Source organism: Henckelia pumila, chromosome 4 (assembly GCF_033568475.1).
Source record: "Henckelia pumila isolate YLH828 chromosome 4, ASM3356847v2, whole genome shotgun sequence".
Taxonomy (NCBI): domain Eukaryota; kingdom Viridiplantae; phylum Streptophyta; class Magnoliopsida; order Lamiales; family Gesneriaceae; genus Henckelia; species Henckelia pumila.
Window position 1 is genome coordinate 7,361,812 of NC_133123.1, and position 16,221 is coordinate 7,378,032.

Sequence of the window (16,221 nt, forward strand, 5' to 3'; positions counted from 1 at the left end):
TGGTAAACAACACTCGCGATGAAATTGATACCTTCGACCACAATGAAAAAAGAACTCAGCAGAAATCAATCGCGATGAGATAATAAGGTCATTACAACAAGAGAACAAAAAAGGGGCACTCCAGCAAGAACAAAGGTATTCATCGTCTAGTTAGAATCAAGGATGAAGATTAATGAATCAGTGTTGGACAAAATCATTTCATTGGAGTTCATGTTTTTCAATCATTTAATCTGAGTCTTGTTTTCTACATTCATACATGTTATATATCTTCGGTGTCTTGCGTGCAACGCGCATACAAATTTCTAGTGCATATTGAATGACACATTTGATCAACTGCTGTTGCAACTAATCCAATCATCAACACTTAAATCATCAGAAAGCATCGATGAGCAAGCATATTTGTTCACATCAAATAGTAACATGTTTCAAGCATTCCCATCACTGTCTATGCTTCAGGTGTCGCTGCGATGGGACATTTTCCCAATGTATTCCACAAATAGTAACATGTTTCAAGCATTCCCATCACTGTCTATGCTTCAGGTGTCGCTGCGATGGGACATTTTCCCAATGTATTCCACAAAACATAATCGCCAGAAACAACCTGATGCAACCATAAATGATAAGAAAAGGCTCAAAAGTCGAGTTATATGCAATAATGCAGCATTTTTCTGAGAGAGATAATAATGCTTTTCTGCAGCGGATGTTTATCCCAGGTATTATCTACAACTAATATTTGTCCACATGCTAACCCATTATCCAGCACACACATGAGCGAGAGGGCCCATCTCCTAATAACCTAATATTTTGTGAATGATCGGCAAACTTAGTGAGAAACAAGAAAGACCATCAAAAGATAATCAAACCTACATTCGTGTATTGCTATTAGCCAGCATAAAAAAAGCTCTATCAGAAAACAAAGCTAAGCATAACAATACATGCAGCATATGACAGTGCTACATCATGAAGCCACAAACTTTTCAAAAAGGCCAAATAGAAAAATCAGTCGGTAGAAGCCAGTTATACCTGAGTTGAACATTCCACAGGCGCCTTTACTGTAGGAAATATGCTTACCTGCACAGAGCATTTTAAAATGAACATCCAAATAATGAATCTGCCTCTAAAGGAAAAGATAAAATAGTAATTCGCACATATGATGTTACCAGACATGGAAAACCTCAGGGATTAACAGTAAAAGCAGAATAAAGATTGAACAATCCGCAGATGTTTAGTGGCGATGATGTATAAATAATATGATGACTCCCATGCAGAATGAGATAACTCTTAAAATAACTCCACCAAAGATTTGACAGAAATTACAGAAGAGTTGCTGCTATATCAGTTTTGAATGAGATGGATTCAACTTATCAAAGAAAAGGGCAACATCAGCATGGGAACAAAGAGGAGAAAGATGCCAGTATCAAGTTGGAAGAAGGTAAAACTAGAGTTGGCTACATCTCAACATTGTTTACTCGGAGGACAACCACCCTCCACAAAAACGTGGCATAGCTATCATGTGGCATCCAGAGGACCAGAGGTATCTATGTACTATAAAACTGTAGAATCTTCGAGCAAGAGACAACTTCTTCAAGTAAAGTACACTGAACAAAAGGCAGGGACAACATTTCACATGCATCAATAATCTTGAAGACAAATATGCCACCAGGCATTACAAAAGTTCTGAAGCTCATAATAAGTTGATGAAGCATATACAATAAACTGAACTTCATTTAGAGATCAAAGATGTATCCATAAGTTCTCATTTTGCTTTACTCTGTCCAATACTTACAAATTCAAAGAAAATATTATTACTCAAAATCAAGTGAAGCTAATGAAAAAAAAAAAGAAAAAGAAAGAAAGAAAGAAGAAACCAAATTTGAGTTTTGCTACAACAACAGCAAAAGTTGACCGGATGCGTGAAAATGAATGACGGTATAAACACAATGCTACAAAAAAAAGATTAAACACTTCCCAATATATTCAAATGCTCAAAGTGAAACAGAGATGTGCTACAATGCAACGTCTATGATGTGACGAGATAGACTTACAGATTTAGGATCAATAGACATTCCTGATAAAGATGGTCCAATAAACTTGAAAGACACCTGCACAAAAATGAATTAATGCTAATTTTGGAAAGAATGTGCCCAGAAACAAAATGTAGAAAGTGCAATGATTCAAAGAATTTTGCATCTCCATGGCATATTGATTGTTTAGTACAAAAACTACAGAACAGAGTCTGGAAGAGATTTCGGGGGCAATGTTTATCGTCAAGATGTCCGATCTACCACCTTTTCTCAAGGTCTACCTGATTCTCTTAGAAGAATTGTTCGAGAATATTCAATCATGACAGCAATAAATCAGATTTCAAGTGCTAGTCGTTAGACAACCTCCAACTACATAGATACTGCATGCAAATAAATTTGTAATGTAAAATAATTAATCTGGATTTTTATACATTAAAAAAACATTCTAAGATGGCTAGCCTCAAAATGGTACACACTACTAATAAATGAAGCACATACTTTCGCATAGTTGTAAGCCTGCCAGCAAAAAGGCTCCTCTAGATCAACTGCTTGAAGATCCTTGCTCATTTTTTCCATTATATAGTCCTCAACATTGGCACTGCTAATGCTGGATTCTGTCTCAAAATCACTGTCTTCATCAGCCATAGTTCCAACCGCTGATCCAGCTGAAGGTGGCCTTTGAGCTTGCCATGGAGCAAACCTAACTGTTCCAGGAAAAGTTGCCTCAATGCTCTTCCCAGAAACACCCCGACTGTTGGTTATTAGCTTCCATTCAACAAAGTGTTCAGTATAGGAAACTGTTCCGATGGAAGGCGTCCCATCAAATGAAACCACCTTTCTTTTTGGAAAAGGCATGCTTACTGTACAGAACTCTATCGTTAGAGGAGCTTTATAACCTTCCATGAGACTCAACTTAAACAAAAAGGCACCTTCATTTTCTGAGACCATTGAGAGCTGGTAAAACCCCTTTATTGGAGGTCCGAAAGAACATAATGCTTGATAGCGCACTAACGTAAAATTCCCTAATGGTGGTGAAAAGGTCACGGCCTGTTTATCACCACCATGCTCTGGAACTTGAGCACCATGGTGGAAGGATAATGACTCAATACGTGAAGTATCCAGCCCAGTCAAAGGGAAGGAAACATCAGGTAACCCTTCTAACTCAGCCCTACAGTTCACTTGACCAGAAATTATTATACTGTCAGGAATTTCATCACGATCATACATTGAAGCATGAACAGTCTCATGAATTGTAAACAGAATCCGCTGCTTTCCCCTATAAAGATAAGGCTTCCAGGCTGGTTGCTTGCGGTCTGCTGGAGGCAAATCTGACAAGGAAAATCCAGCAGCCTTGATTGCAGAAATATTCATGTAGTTGAGATCAAGTGGAGTACCTACGGCAGAAAAAGGAGGAAATGAAAAATATTAAGCAACCCCATACACCATTCAACATCTAAACACTGCACACGATTTAGAATCGAAATACCACGATAAAGATTACCAACCAAAGGGCATTGCACTACTGATAAAAGACCGAAGCAAATCCTTGTCCAAAGGCCTGAAACCAATCTTTGGAACATCAGACATTGAAGCTCCACTCATAGCAGTTCCAGAAACAGTGGATGCTGCAGTCGGTGCAGCTGGAGGTTTTGGTCTTGCTGATATACCTGAGATTCCAATACTACCGGTGAGGGAGTCCAGCAACCCTCCAACTGAAGGAGAGGCGACAGCAACTACTTCGGGCTCCATTGATTCACCGGTTATTATGTCTCCAAATGTATGTGCCACGATGAATGCCCTAATTCAGTAAATTAATAAGAAGTGGTTCCATTTTTTTATAGGAACAAGTCATTGGCCACTATATGGTAGAAGCTCGTCACCAAAGAACAATTGTTAAGCCCCTAAATCGCAAGTAACAACTAAATTACAAGTGGTATATACTTCTCATGCACCAGATACAAACATCCAATCCAAAAGAAGAAGATTACAAACATCTTTAAACTTGTAAGTTCAGATGTACGAGAAGAAAACACATCAGAAAGGGTGGGGAGCACCACATTTGCATACACAAGTTTATGGAATAAAAAGAAGAAGATTACAAATATCTTTAAACTTGTAAGTTCAGATTTACGAGAAGAAAACGCATCAGAAAGGGTGGGGAGTACAACATTTGCATACACAAGTTTATGGAATAAAAAGAATATGAAAAGATTCAGCGACACCTAAAGAGAAAAACTTACCATACCCTGTGATGGATGGAAGTTCAAGGAGGAGTGAAGAAATATTCTCTTGCTCTCCGACAGCACTCCCACAATCAGAACTATTGCTCATTTTTGAATATGTCTTCAAATGATGAGGCTCGATCAGAGGCAAAACAAGTATGGTATATGGACCCTTTAAGTGTAAGACCACAGGCCACAACAGATAATTTTCCGATTTCTCTTCATGATTGATATGCAAGCTAATTAAGTGGCGAGTAATTGGGTCATCAACCCATGAATCTGATCCTTTAGTAGACTGTCTTAAACGTAAACCGAATCCACGAGCAGACCCCTCCCTGAATTTATTTAGTCAATCAGTTATGAAATGCTAATATGGCCAAGTACTGACATGATTCATTCATCACAGGTATGATAGCAATAAAAAATTGAAAAATATAAACTCATGCTAAAAAAATAACTGCGGCCACATATTCTATGACCAATGCCACCAAAAGGATCACAAGAAATTCAACCAGATGTGATTTCAGTTCCAACTTCCAACTAACAAACTGCAAAATAAAGAACACATCACACAAATTTAAGTTGATCTGTAAGTCAAATTAATAAAATGACAATCCAAACAGATCTTATTACTAGTTAACATCCTTTATTATCAAAAAAATGCGAAATATTGAACAAACAAAAACAGGACTTTCTGTGTACACAAATCAAAGAAATAATCAATTCTGCTAAAACATTTCGGATTAACCTTTTTTTGCGATCAATGAAGGCAGCAGCTAACTCCGATTCACAAGGCAAGGGTTTATACTTAAAACTATCATCCCTTTCCTTCTGGCATGCCACGAACCACCTTTTCTCCACCACTGGGAACTTCCTGTTTTATATTTTCGAGAAATTGAAGCTTTCAGTTCATCAATCGATCTTTTACAGCACAAAATTCACAAAAATAAATATATAGAGAAAAAAGAGAGAGTGAGAAAAAACACTACCTGGAGAAAAGAACAGTGTCCTGGTTATTGAGAATCCACAAAGCTCGGATGCTGCAGCCACTCTGCATTTACGCTTTCCGGCTTGATTTTCAGATACTGACTATGGAAGTTTTGAGGGGAGAGAATATTGAACAGTGATCGATGGAAAACGATGAAATGGATGCACGTGTTACGAGTTTTTTTTTTTTTTGAATTAAAAAAAACAATAACAAATTAATAGCAATAAGAAATAAATAAATAATAAAAACAAATAAATAAATAAATAATGAATGATAAAAACAAATTACCGAATAACAATAAGAATAAGAATAAATAATCAAATAGATTTAAAATACAAATATTATAAAATGGTATTAATAGCAATTAAGAGAATTAAAAATCATATAGGCTCTTTTTCTATAGAGGTGTCAAAACGGGTTAGCGGGGCGGGTCGACCCACCTTTTAGGCGGATTGGAAAAACACCAACTCAACCCATCTATTTTAAGTGGCGGGGCGGGTCAATCCGGCGGGCTCACGGGTAAATTGACGGATTTTTGCAGGCCAACCCGCAACTCACCATTAGGCGAGGCGCTGCGGGCCGGCCCACCTTTTAGGCGGGTTGAGAAATTGCCAACCTAACCACCAATTTTGTATGGCCGGGCGAGCCAATCCGACGGTCCTAACCCATGTTTATACAAATATTTTGAAAACTTTTAATGTTATACAATTTTTAAAAATTAATTAAAATATGTATTTTAATAAGATTCTTTTAAAAAATTTACGAAATTATTTTTAAAAAAGTGTTCGCGAGTGCTGATTTTAAATAATAATCGAGATGCTATTTTTTGTTTTTAAAATAAAAATAAGGGACATACTGTTAACAAATCACAAAACAATATGTTATTTTTGTGTTTTTTTAAAATATTTCATAAGGATAAAAACTATTATGAAACGGTTTAAAAGGTCATTTTTTTAAGACGGTTCTTTTATATGAGTTATCCATTAAAAAGTATTATATTTTATATCAAAAATATTACTTATTATAATAAATATGGGTAGGATTGACCCGTCTCACGTATAAGACCGTCTCACAAAAGTGTTACTCTTTCATTTATTCAATAACAAATATATTAGATTTTTTTAATGGAAATATATTACATCTTAACTTTCAATATCTTGTTAATAAATCTATTACATTTCATTATATTCAATCACATTCCTACGTTTTTTTTTCTAAAATGACGTATTTCATTATATATTCAATTCCAATTAAGTTTTATTATTAAATTAAAAAAAACAAAAAAGACCGACCCGTCGGATCGAATGATTTAACACCCATAAACCGTCATCGGATTGCCTAATGGCAGGTCCGAACACGATTTTTGGGTCAAACCGTTGACCACGGATCGGTTTCGCTGGATTTGGGTTAGACCCAGCTTTTGGCCAATTATTAACTGTGTTTTAAAACGGATGGGCGGAAATTGGTGAGGTGTGAAAAGTCTATTAAAATTTTTGTAAACCCAAGATTTTTTTGAAAAAAAAATATTTTTATTTTTATCCAATCCGACCTCGATTTTCCAGAAACCCAGCACTTTGGAACCAAAATTCAAAACATATATGTAATGTTTATTAATATAGACAAAAACTCCTATAAGACGGTCTCAAGGATCATTTTTTTAGACGAGTCTTTTATATGAGTTATATATCTATTAAAAAATATTACATTTTATGCCAAAAGTATTACTTATTATTATAAATATGGGTATGGTTGACCCGTCTCACGGATGAAACTATCTCACAGGAGTGTTACTCATTAATATAAACAATAATTACGATAATAAAAATCTTTCCCAAAAAAAATATGGTCAACGAATGATGTTACATCTAAGACAATATTTGTACATCAATTTTTACATCACAAAATATCTATGTATTTTATGTTGGATGTATTTCGTGGTAAACACATCTTATTTTTTGGATTAAAAAAAGGTGAAAAAAACATGTGAAATCAGGAATCCCGCCCAATGACATTGGCTCGGACAAAAACATGTGACATCAAGAACCGCACCCAATGAACCGTCTTTTTATCTATACTATGTTATAAATTTTAAGAGCCCTTTAGAAACCGCATCTCTTTAGTCAAATATGAGGACATCATATTTTCTTGATCATTTTATCATTTGGCTTCACACGTTCCTATTTGTTTCCAACTAATATTTTATTCATTATTCTCCCAATCTCACTCCACTTTTCCACTTATTACTCCACTACCCACCCACGTCTTCTTCCACATTTTGTAAACAAAAAAACCACATCAATTAATTAACCCACTAGACACTAACTCCAATTATCCTCATGGATTTTCAATTTCATCATATTTTTCATTTGACTTCTAATTTTTCAAATGATTTTTTTCCCAATAACATATTAATCAGAAAAAATAAAAAAGTTATCGTATCAGAAAATATTTCGTTACACACGCAATGCATGTGCCAAATTTACCAGTTCACATAATCCATCATTTTGTTATTGAACATTTTAATTTGCACGCACACATACATATTGAGCAACCCTCAAATATGAAATATAAACATGGTTTACTCTTGTATCATGTGAGTACGTTGTGTTATTGTTGTTGTTGTTATTATTATTATTATTATTATTATTATTATTATTATTATTTCTTTTTTATTTTTTTTAAAGATTATTATTACTCCCTCCGTCTCAATTATATTGTCCATGTTTCTTTTTTTATTTGTCCCAAATATATAGTCATATACCATATTTAGTAATTTTTTTTACACTTCTTTACTAATATACCCATATCAACTACACTTTGAAAATTGTGCAATCATTTTTTAATACATTAAATAGGGATAAAATAGGAAATTTATATAAAATTTGCTTTTCCAACACATTTTTCTTAATCTGTGTGAAAATCCAAAGAAGACATTATATATGGGACGGAGGGAGTATTATTATTATTTCAGATTTGAGTTTGAGCTGTTTTTGTTTTCTTCACTGAACAAAGCTAACAACTCATAACACATTTATATATCTATATATAATAGAAGATCAATTTTTTGGGTCCCTTCGATCTTGGGCCTGAATATTGGGCTTCATTAGATTGTGATCAATTTCGATTCTAACTAGCAATACGAAATGTAAGAGAAATTCGAGCGAGATTTTGAGTGTGTGTGGATTAAAAAAATAGACAAACTATTTACAATCACCAAAAGACGTATCAAAATTCATATAAGATTAATTAACAATTTAATTATCTCAAGAATGCGAAGAACCAAAAAAAAAAAAATCTAAAATCAACTAAAAAATGTGTAAGCCAAATGATACTCCACATTCACGAGCCACAATTAACTCAAGAACCCGTAATTAACTAAAAAACGTAAAGAGTCAAAAGATATTCCCATATTCATAAGTCATAAAATTTAGATTTTAATTTTAATTCAAATGTAGTATTATTGACTTATTTCAAACATATTTTTTCCAGTAAATATATTTACAAAAAGTTCGAATAAAACCTTTTTTCTAAAAAAAAATTATAAAATGTTATGAGAATATTTTTTGAGAATAAAATATGTGAGACAATTATCATAAAAATCATTTTTATGACAAAAACTCCTATGAGATGGTTATTCATTAAAAAATATTACATTTTATGCCAAAATGATTACTTATTATTATAAATATGGGTAGGGTTGACCCATCTTACAGAAGTGTTACTCTAAATGTAATATACTTTTTATTGAGATAATAAAATATTTGATATAATGTTTATTAGTTCAATTGTGCAAGTTTTATTTTTTAATTAATTTTTTTATTTTTAAATATTAATTAAAAGAGTAACACTCCTGTGAGACGGTCTCATCTGTGAGACGGGTCAATTCTATCCATATTTATAATAATAAGTAATGTTTTTGGCATAAGACAAAAACTCATATAAGACGATGTCAATGGTCATTTTTTTAGACAGGTCTCTTATATGAGTTATCCATTAAAAAATATTACATTTTATGCAAACAGTATTAATTATTATTATAAATATGGGTAGGGTTGATCCGTATCATGGATAAGATCGTCTCACGGGAGTGTTACTCTTGGCATAAAATGTAATAATTTTTAATGAATAACCAATATAAAAGACCCGTCTAAAAAAATGACTTTTGAGACCATCTCATAAAAGTTTTTGTCTTATTAAAAAATAAATTTCTAAAAACATAGAAGCAGTGTTTTCGAAACCGGACCGGTCCGGCCCCAAAAACCGGTCCAATCGATCCAATCGGTCAAAACCGGTCAAGAACCGGTTGGAACGGCCAAGAACCGAAAAACCGGTTCAACCGGTTTTTCGAATTTTTTTATTTTTTTATATTGAAAATTTAATTTTTTTATTTTTAAACCTTAGATTTAATATTTTTATATATAAATACATTATTATTTGAAATTTCTACTTTATTTAAATTTTTTTAAAATAATTATTGGATTTTTAAAAAATAAATAATTTATAACTATAATTGATATTTTAAATATATTTACATATTTATTTATCTTTTAAACTATGTTAAATATATATTTTATATCTATTTATATAATTTTTGAGTTTTTAAAATTCCAAAATATATTATTTATTATATTAAATTATATAAACGGTTTTCCGATTCGACCGTGCGGTTAAAACGGTTGGACCGATTGAACCATTTTTATAAGTAAATCGTTCTATAACCAATCCGATTATGAAAACACATAGAAGGGTCGGCCGAACCTGCCCCTAAAACCGGCTGTTAACGGCACCGGGACCCGAAGCAGTCTCGAAGATCTCCTCTGTTGTTCCAGTTACACCCTTTTTGGCTCAGTATCGAAAGGACGAAGCTTTTTCTACAAGTTTTGCTAAAAATCTTATGTCGAATCCCTTATTCCATCGTGATTTACTAGACCAATCTAAAGATAATTTCTTTTGTGAATTTGTTTCGCGTTTTGATAGGTGATAGTTTTGTGTTTTGAATCAATCGATTATTGGTAGTGTAATGCGAGCTAGTTCTTGTGGAATTAGTTAACTCTTCCGCGTTTGTTAGGTGGCACTAACTCGTAGCGTGTGTATTTTTTTCAGCTCAGAGATATGCTAAAGGTGAAACCCTAATTCAGTCTTTCTGCTTGATGTTTATGTTCTGTTTTTTTTTTTTGGGTTGTGCATCATAGGTTTTATGACATAAATTTTCTTATGTTTTTGGCCAATTGTTTGAGATTTCATGGTGATCTAGAAATTGGATTTTTTCCCCCTATTTTCTGACTGGGAACTGGAAATTGGGAATTTCCGCTGTATTCTGCTTACTTAGTCCAAAAGCTGGTTCAAGTAGTTTATTTTGTAGCCTATATCCTGTCAGCACCTGTGAAAATTATTTTCAGGTAATTTAGATGGAGTTTATTTTTTTATTCATTTTCAGTGTTTCTTTTTTCTTTTTCTTTTTTTCATTTCTTCTCACACTGACCAATGTTGCCTGAGATGCTGGGAAGAAAGAAGCATTGTAGACTTTAACACTAACGTGTCATGTATTTGTAAAGTTTTGTCCGAGTATACAGTGGACTGTGGATCTAACATTAATTACCATGAGAAAGAAGAAAAATTTGTGATATCCTCAAGTAGTTTCATCAAACATTAACAAGTCCCGGGGAAACCTGTAGACTATATATGATCCGGATTGTGAGCTCTTAGAATGGTTTTTACGAACAAAACATGAAAAATGACTATTAAAAAGTTACTTTTGAATGCGAGTTTACTCGGTCTTATGTGCCACTTCGACATGTTTTTTCAGTTTCTATTGGTACTCTCCTTAAAACACATCACCAGTCTATGTAGATGTCTGGTATACAAATTCTATCTATTTTCTTGACCAAGATTTAATTTTGGTCCAATTTTATCATAATTTTATCATTTGTTGTATCAATTTCTGTTTTGTTTGGTACTTGTGTGCTTCATGAGCCGTTAATAGTGACTTTTTTGGGGTATGTTCTGCCTTCATCTCTGCCCACGACCTTATTTGTTTCATATATATTTGTGGAGCCATTTAATTTGAATAAAGATAAACATAATTGGAAATGCATGTTCTGTTTTCACAGTTATTCATGTAAAACACGGGTTTGATGCTTTTCGTATTATTCCATTTTTGGCCGATGTCAGCAGAATCTAACATAAACAGGGAAGAGTTGGGAAATTTCATGACTGTCAGTACAAGACCAGAAACTCTTGTTGCAAAGAGCAATGAACATCATGATGATGAAGGAGAATCTCAGATGGAACCACATGTGGGGGTTATAGTTCAATTCATCTGACGAAGCCCAAGAGTTTAACAACACGTATGCAACCTGAGTGGGGTTCAAAATTAGGATGGGCCAGCTGTACAGATCCATGGTCGATGGTTCTGTTATTTCTCGGAGAGATGTGTGTTCGAATTTGGGATTTCAGACAACAACAAGAATTGGTTGTTCAGCTTTCATTAGAGTGCAGAAGGTTGATTCTGGGAAGTGGGTTTTGGCCAATATGAAAAAGGAACATAATCGTGAATTTGAACCTCTGGAGAAATTTACCAGCCTATGATAGAAAGGAAAAATTTTCCTACTCCTAGATCATCAGCTGGTGGGGCCAGTCGAACTGGCATTAGGTCACATGACTCATGAGGATGATGGTCCATCTGGGGTAGGCATTCGTTGAAGGTGTTTCAAATAATGAATATAAGGGAACTTCCATCTCGTTATATCTTGCATCGGTGGAGTAAAAACTCCAAGTATGGCATACTGCAAGACATTGGATCACAAGAACTTGCTTTTGAAATCATGCAGGAGGGAAGGACTAAGGAGGAATCTCTGTTGCCATAATTAGGAAACATCTAAAGACTAGGTTAGAACATATCCTTCACCTATGATTTTATATCAGACAAACTTGCATTCTGAGCTATAATCCTTGTAACTCCTGTTGTATCTACTTTTTTACCTGGTTTGTGCAATGTAATTAAATAAATTTATGTTATTTTATTTTTCATCCTATCTAAACTCGTCTCAGTGCTCTGTCTTGGCTCTAACTGTGGTTACCTCTTTCATTTATGAATCAAACAGAGCTTAAAAGAAGAATCATACAACTTCAAAGCGTATTTCTTACCCGAGTTTTGCGTGTGCTGAACTAATTTATGCAGGGCCAACAAGGCGATGTGTGGGTATATATGATACTCTAGCTAAATATAAAACAATGTCTAGATTTTTTATAAGATGATGAGGCTTGAAAGGGGCAACACACTGCTGCCATCCGTCTTGCTCTACCTTCTTTAATGCTCGTATTTTCTAATATTTTCAAGAAAAGTAGCCTTGATTCGTACGTGCAATAATGAATTCTTCATTCATTAAAAAAAATGTAGTTCACATTATTGAACATGCGTTGGCATTCTCATCATTAAACATCATGTGAAGTTCACTGTCATCAAAAAAATCAACCATCCAAGAATCCATTACTTGTTCCCCCAAATCCCCTTTGTTCCTCTCATTGTTGTCATGATTATCTTCTTCATCCACAAGCTCCACACTCTTTCCCGTCTTTTTCTTCAACTTCTTCATTACTTTTTGAGGGTCAATTCTGCCTGTGATCTTCAATCTGTGATTCTTTGTGTCTGTCATAAACTTTTCAACTCCTGTTAATTTTTCAGAAAGAGAACGAAGACGGATATTAGCATATGCACATTCAACAAGTTGCATGTTCCTTCCTTCGTATTCTTGTTCAGAACATATTTATTATTTGATACATGATGCAAATTACAATGTTCACTTGATGATACTCCTTGAACACTTGCCATGATCCATCCACATGATTTTTACGCCCTCGACTCTCTAAAACATGTTATTTTTCGCTTGCCACGCAGAAATTAACGTAGAAAATGTCAATGGTCCTAATTTTGGCATATTCATTTCGCATTCTGTACGTAGAGAGATATTATTAGCATGGCAAATGCAGGTTGAAGAAGCACTATCACGATGTATTACAAACGGAGGGGAATAGATAACCTTTGATTTTGGAAATGGCTTTGGCGACACTTCTTTCGCATGCATTGCAATACATGGAAACCCTGAATTCTGCCACCACAACCTGCAGTAATTTGAATCAGACAAATTAATTACTTCTTTAAATAAATTAATTAACCAAGCATTTCAGTATTCTTCATGCATGCAAGCATATCATGATATCACTTTTATCCGTATATATGCATCTTACTTTGTCATCTTTGTGTTTCTTCTTACCAGCCATTAAAAATCAGAAGTATGAATGTGAAAAAAACGACCATAATTGACCAGAATCTAGTGTATGGTTCAAGGGTTATTTGGTAATCTTATATGACAGTTAATTCGGTTAGTTGTTGGCCAATCAAAAGTCCTAATTAATGAGATAAAACTGGTAGGAAGTGCCACAATCACCCTACATACATAACAAACAATCTTCACAAATTGTTGAGAAAAAAAATGTAGCAACAAAATTGAGAAGCAAGGACCAATGAAACATGCTTAGTAAATGCACGAGTTTTGTTTTTAGAATGGAGACAATGCTTGTAACCGAAAACGGATCATTGTGTATAAAAACTTGTAAAAGTACTATTTTTATTTTCGTACCATGCAAGTACGTACGTACAAGATAAATTATCCAAGTTGAATGCATAAAAACAAAAATACACAAGATTTAGGTTGTCGAAAAGATTCAGTTTGGTGGTCTCCTAGCAAGTTCCAATTATAAATATATCCAATAAAAATTAATTAACGTGGCCTAAGGGTGTTTGTTAAAAGATGGCGACATTGCTTTTAATTTGCTCCTCTCGAACTATAGGATCACACATTTTAGATGGGATTTGAGGGACATCGCTTTTTCTTTTTCTTTTTATTTTCTCCTTTGCACGAGTTGTGTTCCTCCACTTTTATATTACAAATTATAGTCTTACTACAACCATAAAAAAAAGGATATTTCATGCTCATTTTTAATCTTATCACCTCATTTAATTTCAGCTATCAATTTCAAGTATTCTTTACATAAATATTGTTTTTGTTATTATTATTATTATTTGTTTTTTTTTCCACCACTTCCAAAACCAGCGGACCATGTAGGTCTTATATATCTATCTATATTAAGGCTGAGGTGACTTATTTTCCCCCCATTTTGTTTCATCCCCCTTCTTTTTGGCTTCCCTCCAATTTTATATATACATATTAGTCTCTTGTTGCACGCATTGCATGATAAACAACTTATTTTTTTATAATAAAATTATATTTCAATTAAAATTGTCAAATAAAATTATTGAAGGCTATGTGACCTATTTTCCCCCCATTTTGTTTCATCCCCTTCTTTTTGGCTACCCTCCAACTTTATACCTACCATTGTCTTGTTGCACGCAATATTGCATGATAAACAACCCATTTTTTATAATAAAATTATATTTCAATTAAAATTATCAAATAAAATTATTGTACTAAGAGAAAAAGAAAAAAATAGTTAAATAGAAAAAAGGAAATCATAATGGATAGAGAAGGTGCTCGGATAACTGTCGTTTTACCACGTGTTATTATTTTTTTCCCCACATAATTGAGAAAAAAAATGAGATATCAAAGAGAAGCGATTGTGTGTATTTCTTTTTTCCAATTTATTTATATATTATATTATTATAAATATACCAAAAGATCAAACTACATATCTCTTGCATAATAGATAGTAATAGATATATATACTATATCACTTCATTTTACCATTTTACTTATTTATAAAAAAATTGATTGTAGAGTCTTTGAAAAAAAATAAAACACAATTGATTGTATAGGCCTGAGGCCCACAATAAGTGCACATAGATACTATTATTTAATAATGAATATCGTCTAAACATTTTTATGCAGATAATTGTAAATTTTTTTCTTCATGGGTTAATTATTACACCAAATGTTGATGATTTAAAGTTAAAATAATATTTTTTTTAAAAGATCACTCTTACTGTTTTTTTAAAAAAAATAACTTATAAACTGTAAAACAACTTATTTTTACAGTTTATAATTATTTTAAAAAAATTTTACAAAATTTTTTTGAGAGTGTTTGTTAGAGCTTTTACAAAGTGCTTCTTAGCTTCTAGCTGCATAGAAGTGTTTTTGAATGTTTGTGAATGTTAAATTCTGTTTTACCTTATACAAATTTTACCCAAAAGCATTGATACAAAAAAACTCAAATTTGAGATGACAGCTCAAGTTCGAGACGATCAATTATAATAACTCTTTTTTCAAAAAATAAAATACAAAACACAAACTTTTGGATGCATGAAAACAAATAAAAATCTACTATTTTCTAAGGTTAAGTGCTTAAAATTTTGTGTTTGTATAAAAGTCAAATCTTCGTCTTTAATAACTTGTCTATGGGAACACCAAGAGACGGACCCTCCAAGATATGGACATGGACAGGAGAGGCGATTGCGCCCTTTAAACTGAAGGATATTTAAAAATTATTATTATTATTATTATTCTTATTATTATTATTTAATTTTGTATGTTAGTTATTATTTAATTTTGTATGTTAGTTATTATTTAATTTTGTATGTTAGTCCTATAGGCTACAAATATAATATTGAATCCTGATACCCTATGCACGGTATAGAAAAAGGTCTAGTGAAGGATAAAATTTTTATATATGATATATTATTTTTTGTTTAAATAATAATTATAATTATAATTATAATTATAATTAAATATTTTGTTTAATAGAAGTTATAAAATAAAGAGATTCAGTGCATTGGTAGTTGGTACACCTTAATTAAAAATTTATCATTCTCGATAATAATTGGTTTGGATGTCCAATCTCCGAAGCATATATTAATTATTATATTTGATTTGATTTGAATATACGCGTGCATATTATTTTATATAAATTTAAGTGATTGGAAGTTTATTTGTCCCACATTTTAATGCTATATTTATTAATATGCCTCCTCCAA

The 16,221-nt window shown here is 32.9% G+C and overlaps 2 protein-coding genes and 1 long non-coding RNA gene across 4 annotated transcripts; 1 reads left to right on the plus strand and 2 right to left on the minus strand.

Annotated features, from left to right (window-relative positions):
• Positions 1-164: 164 nt before the first annotated feature.
• LOC140860148 (AP-5 complex subunit mu) lies at positions 165-5,384 on the minus strand. Of its 2 annotated transcripts, XM_073262981.1 has the most exons (9): positions 5,236-5,384; positions 4,995-5,120; positions 4,270-4,581; positions 3,530-3,822; positions 2,954-3,418; positions 2,523-2,884; positions 2,046-2,102; positions 1,024-1,071; positions 165-601 (listed from the first exon to the last, which is right to left on the minus strand). In XM_073262981.1, the coding sequence occupies exons 1-9, from the start codon at positions 5,301-5,303 to the stop codon at positions 530-532; spliced, it is 1,803 nt and encodes a 600-aa protein (XP_073119082.1). In that variant the 5' UTR covers positions 5,304-5,384; the 3' UTR covers positions 165-529. The 2 variants fall into 2 exon arrangements, with proteins under 2 accessions (XP_073119082.1, XP_073119081.1); XM_073262980.1 differs by having other exon boundaries at positions 2,523-3,418.
• Positions 5,385-9,990: 4,606 nt separating this feature from the next.
• On the plus strand, positions 9,991-12,251 carry LOC140864690 (uncharacterized). Its single transcript, XR_012144316.1, has 2 exons — positions 9,991-10,355; positions 11,409-12,251. It is a non-coding gene; the product is annotated as an uncharacterized lncRNA (long non-coding RNA).
• Positions 12,252-12,634: 383 nt separating this feature from the next.
• On the minus strand, positions 12,635-13,514 carry LOC140860431 (heavy metal-associated isoprenylated plant protein 19). Its single transcript, XM_073263446.1, has 3 exons — positions 13,482-13,514; positions 13,274-13,355; positions 12,635-12,903 (listed from the first exon to the last, which is right to left on the minus strand). The coding sequence occupies exons 1-3, from the start codon at positions 13,512-13,514 to the stop codon at positions 12,635-12,637; spliced, it is 384 nt and encodes a 127-aa protein (XP_073119547.1).
• Positions 13,515-16,221: the final 2,707 nt, after the last annotated feature.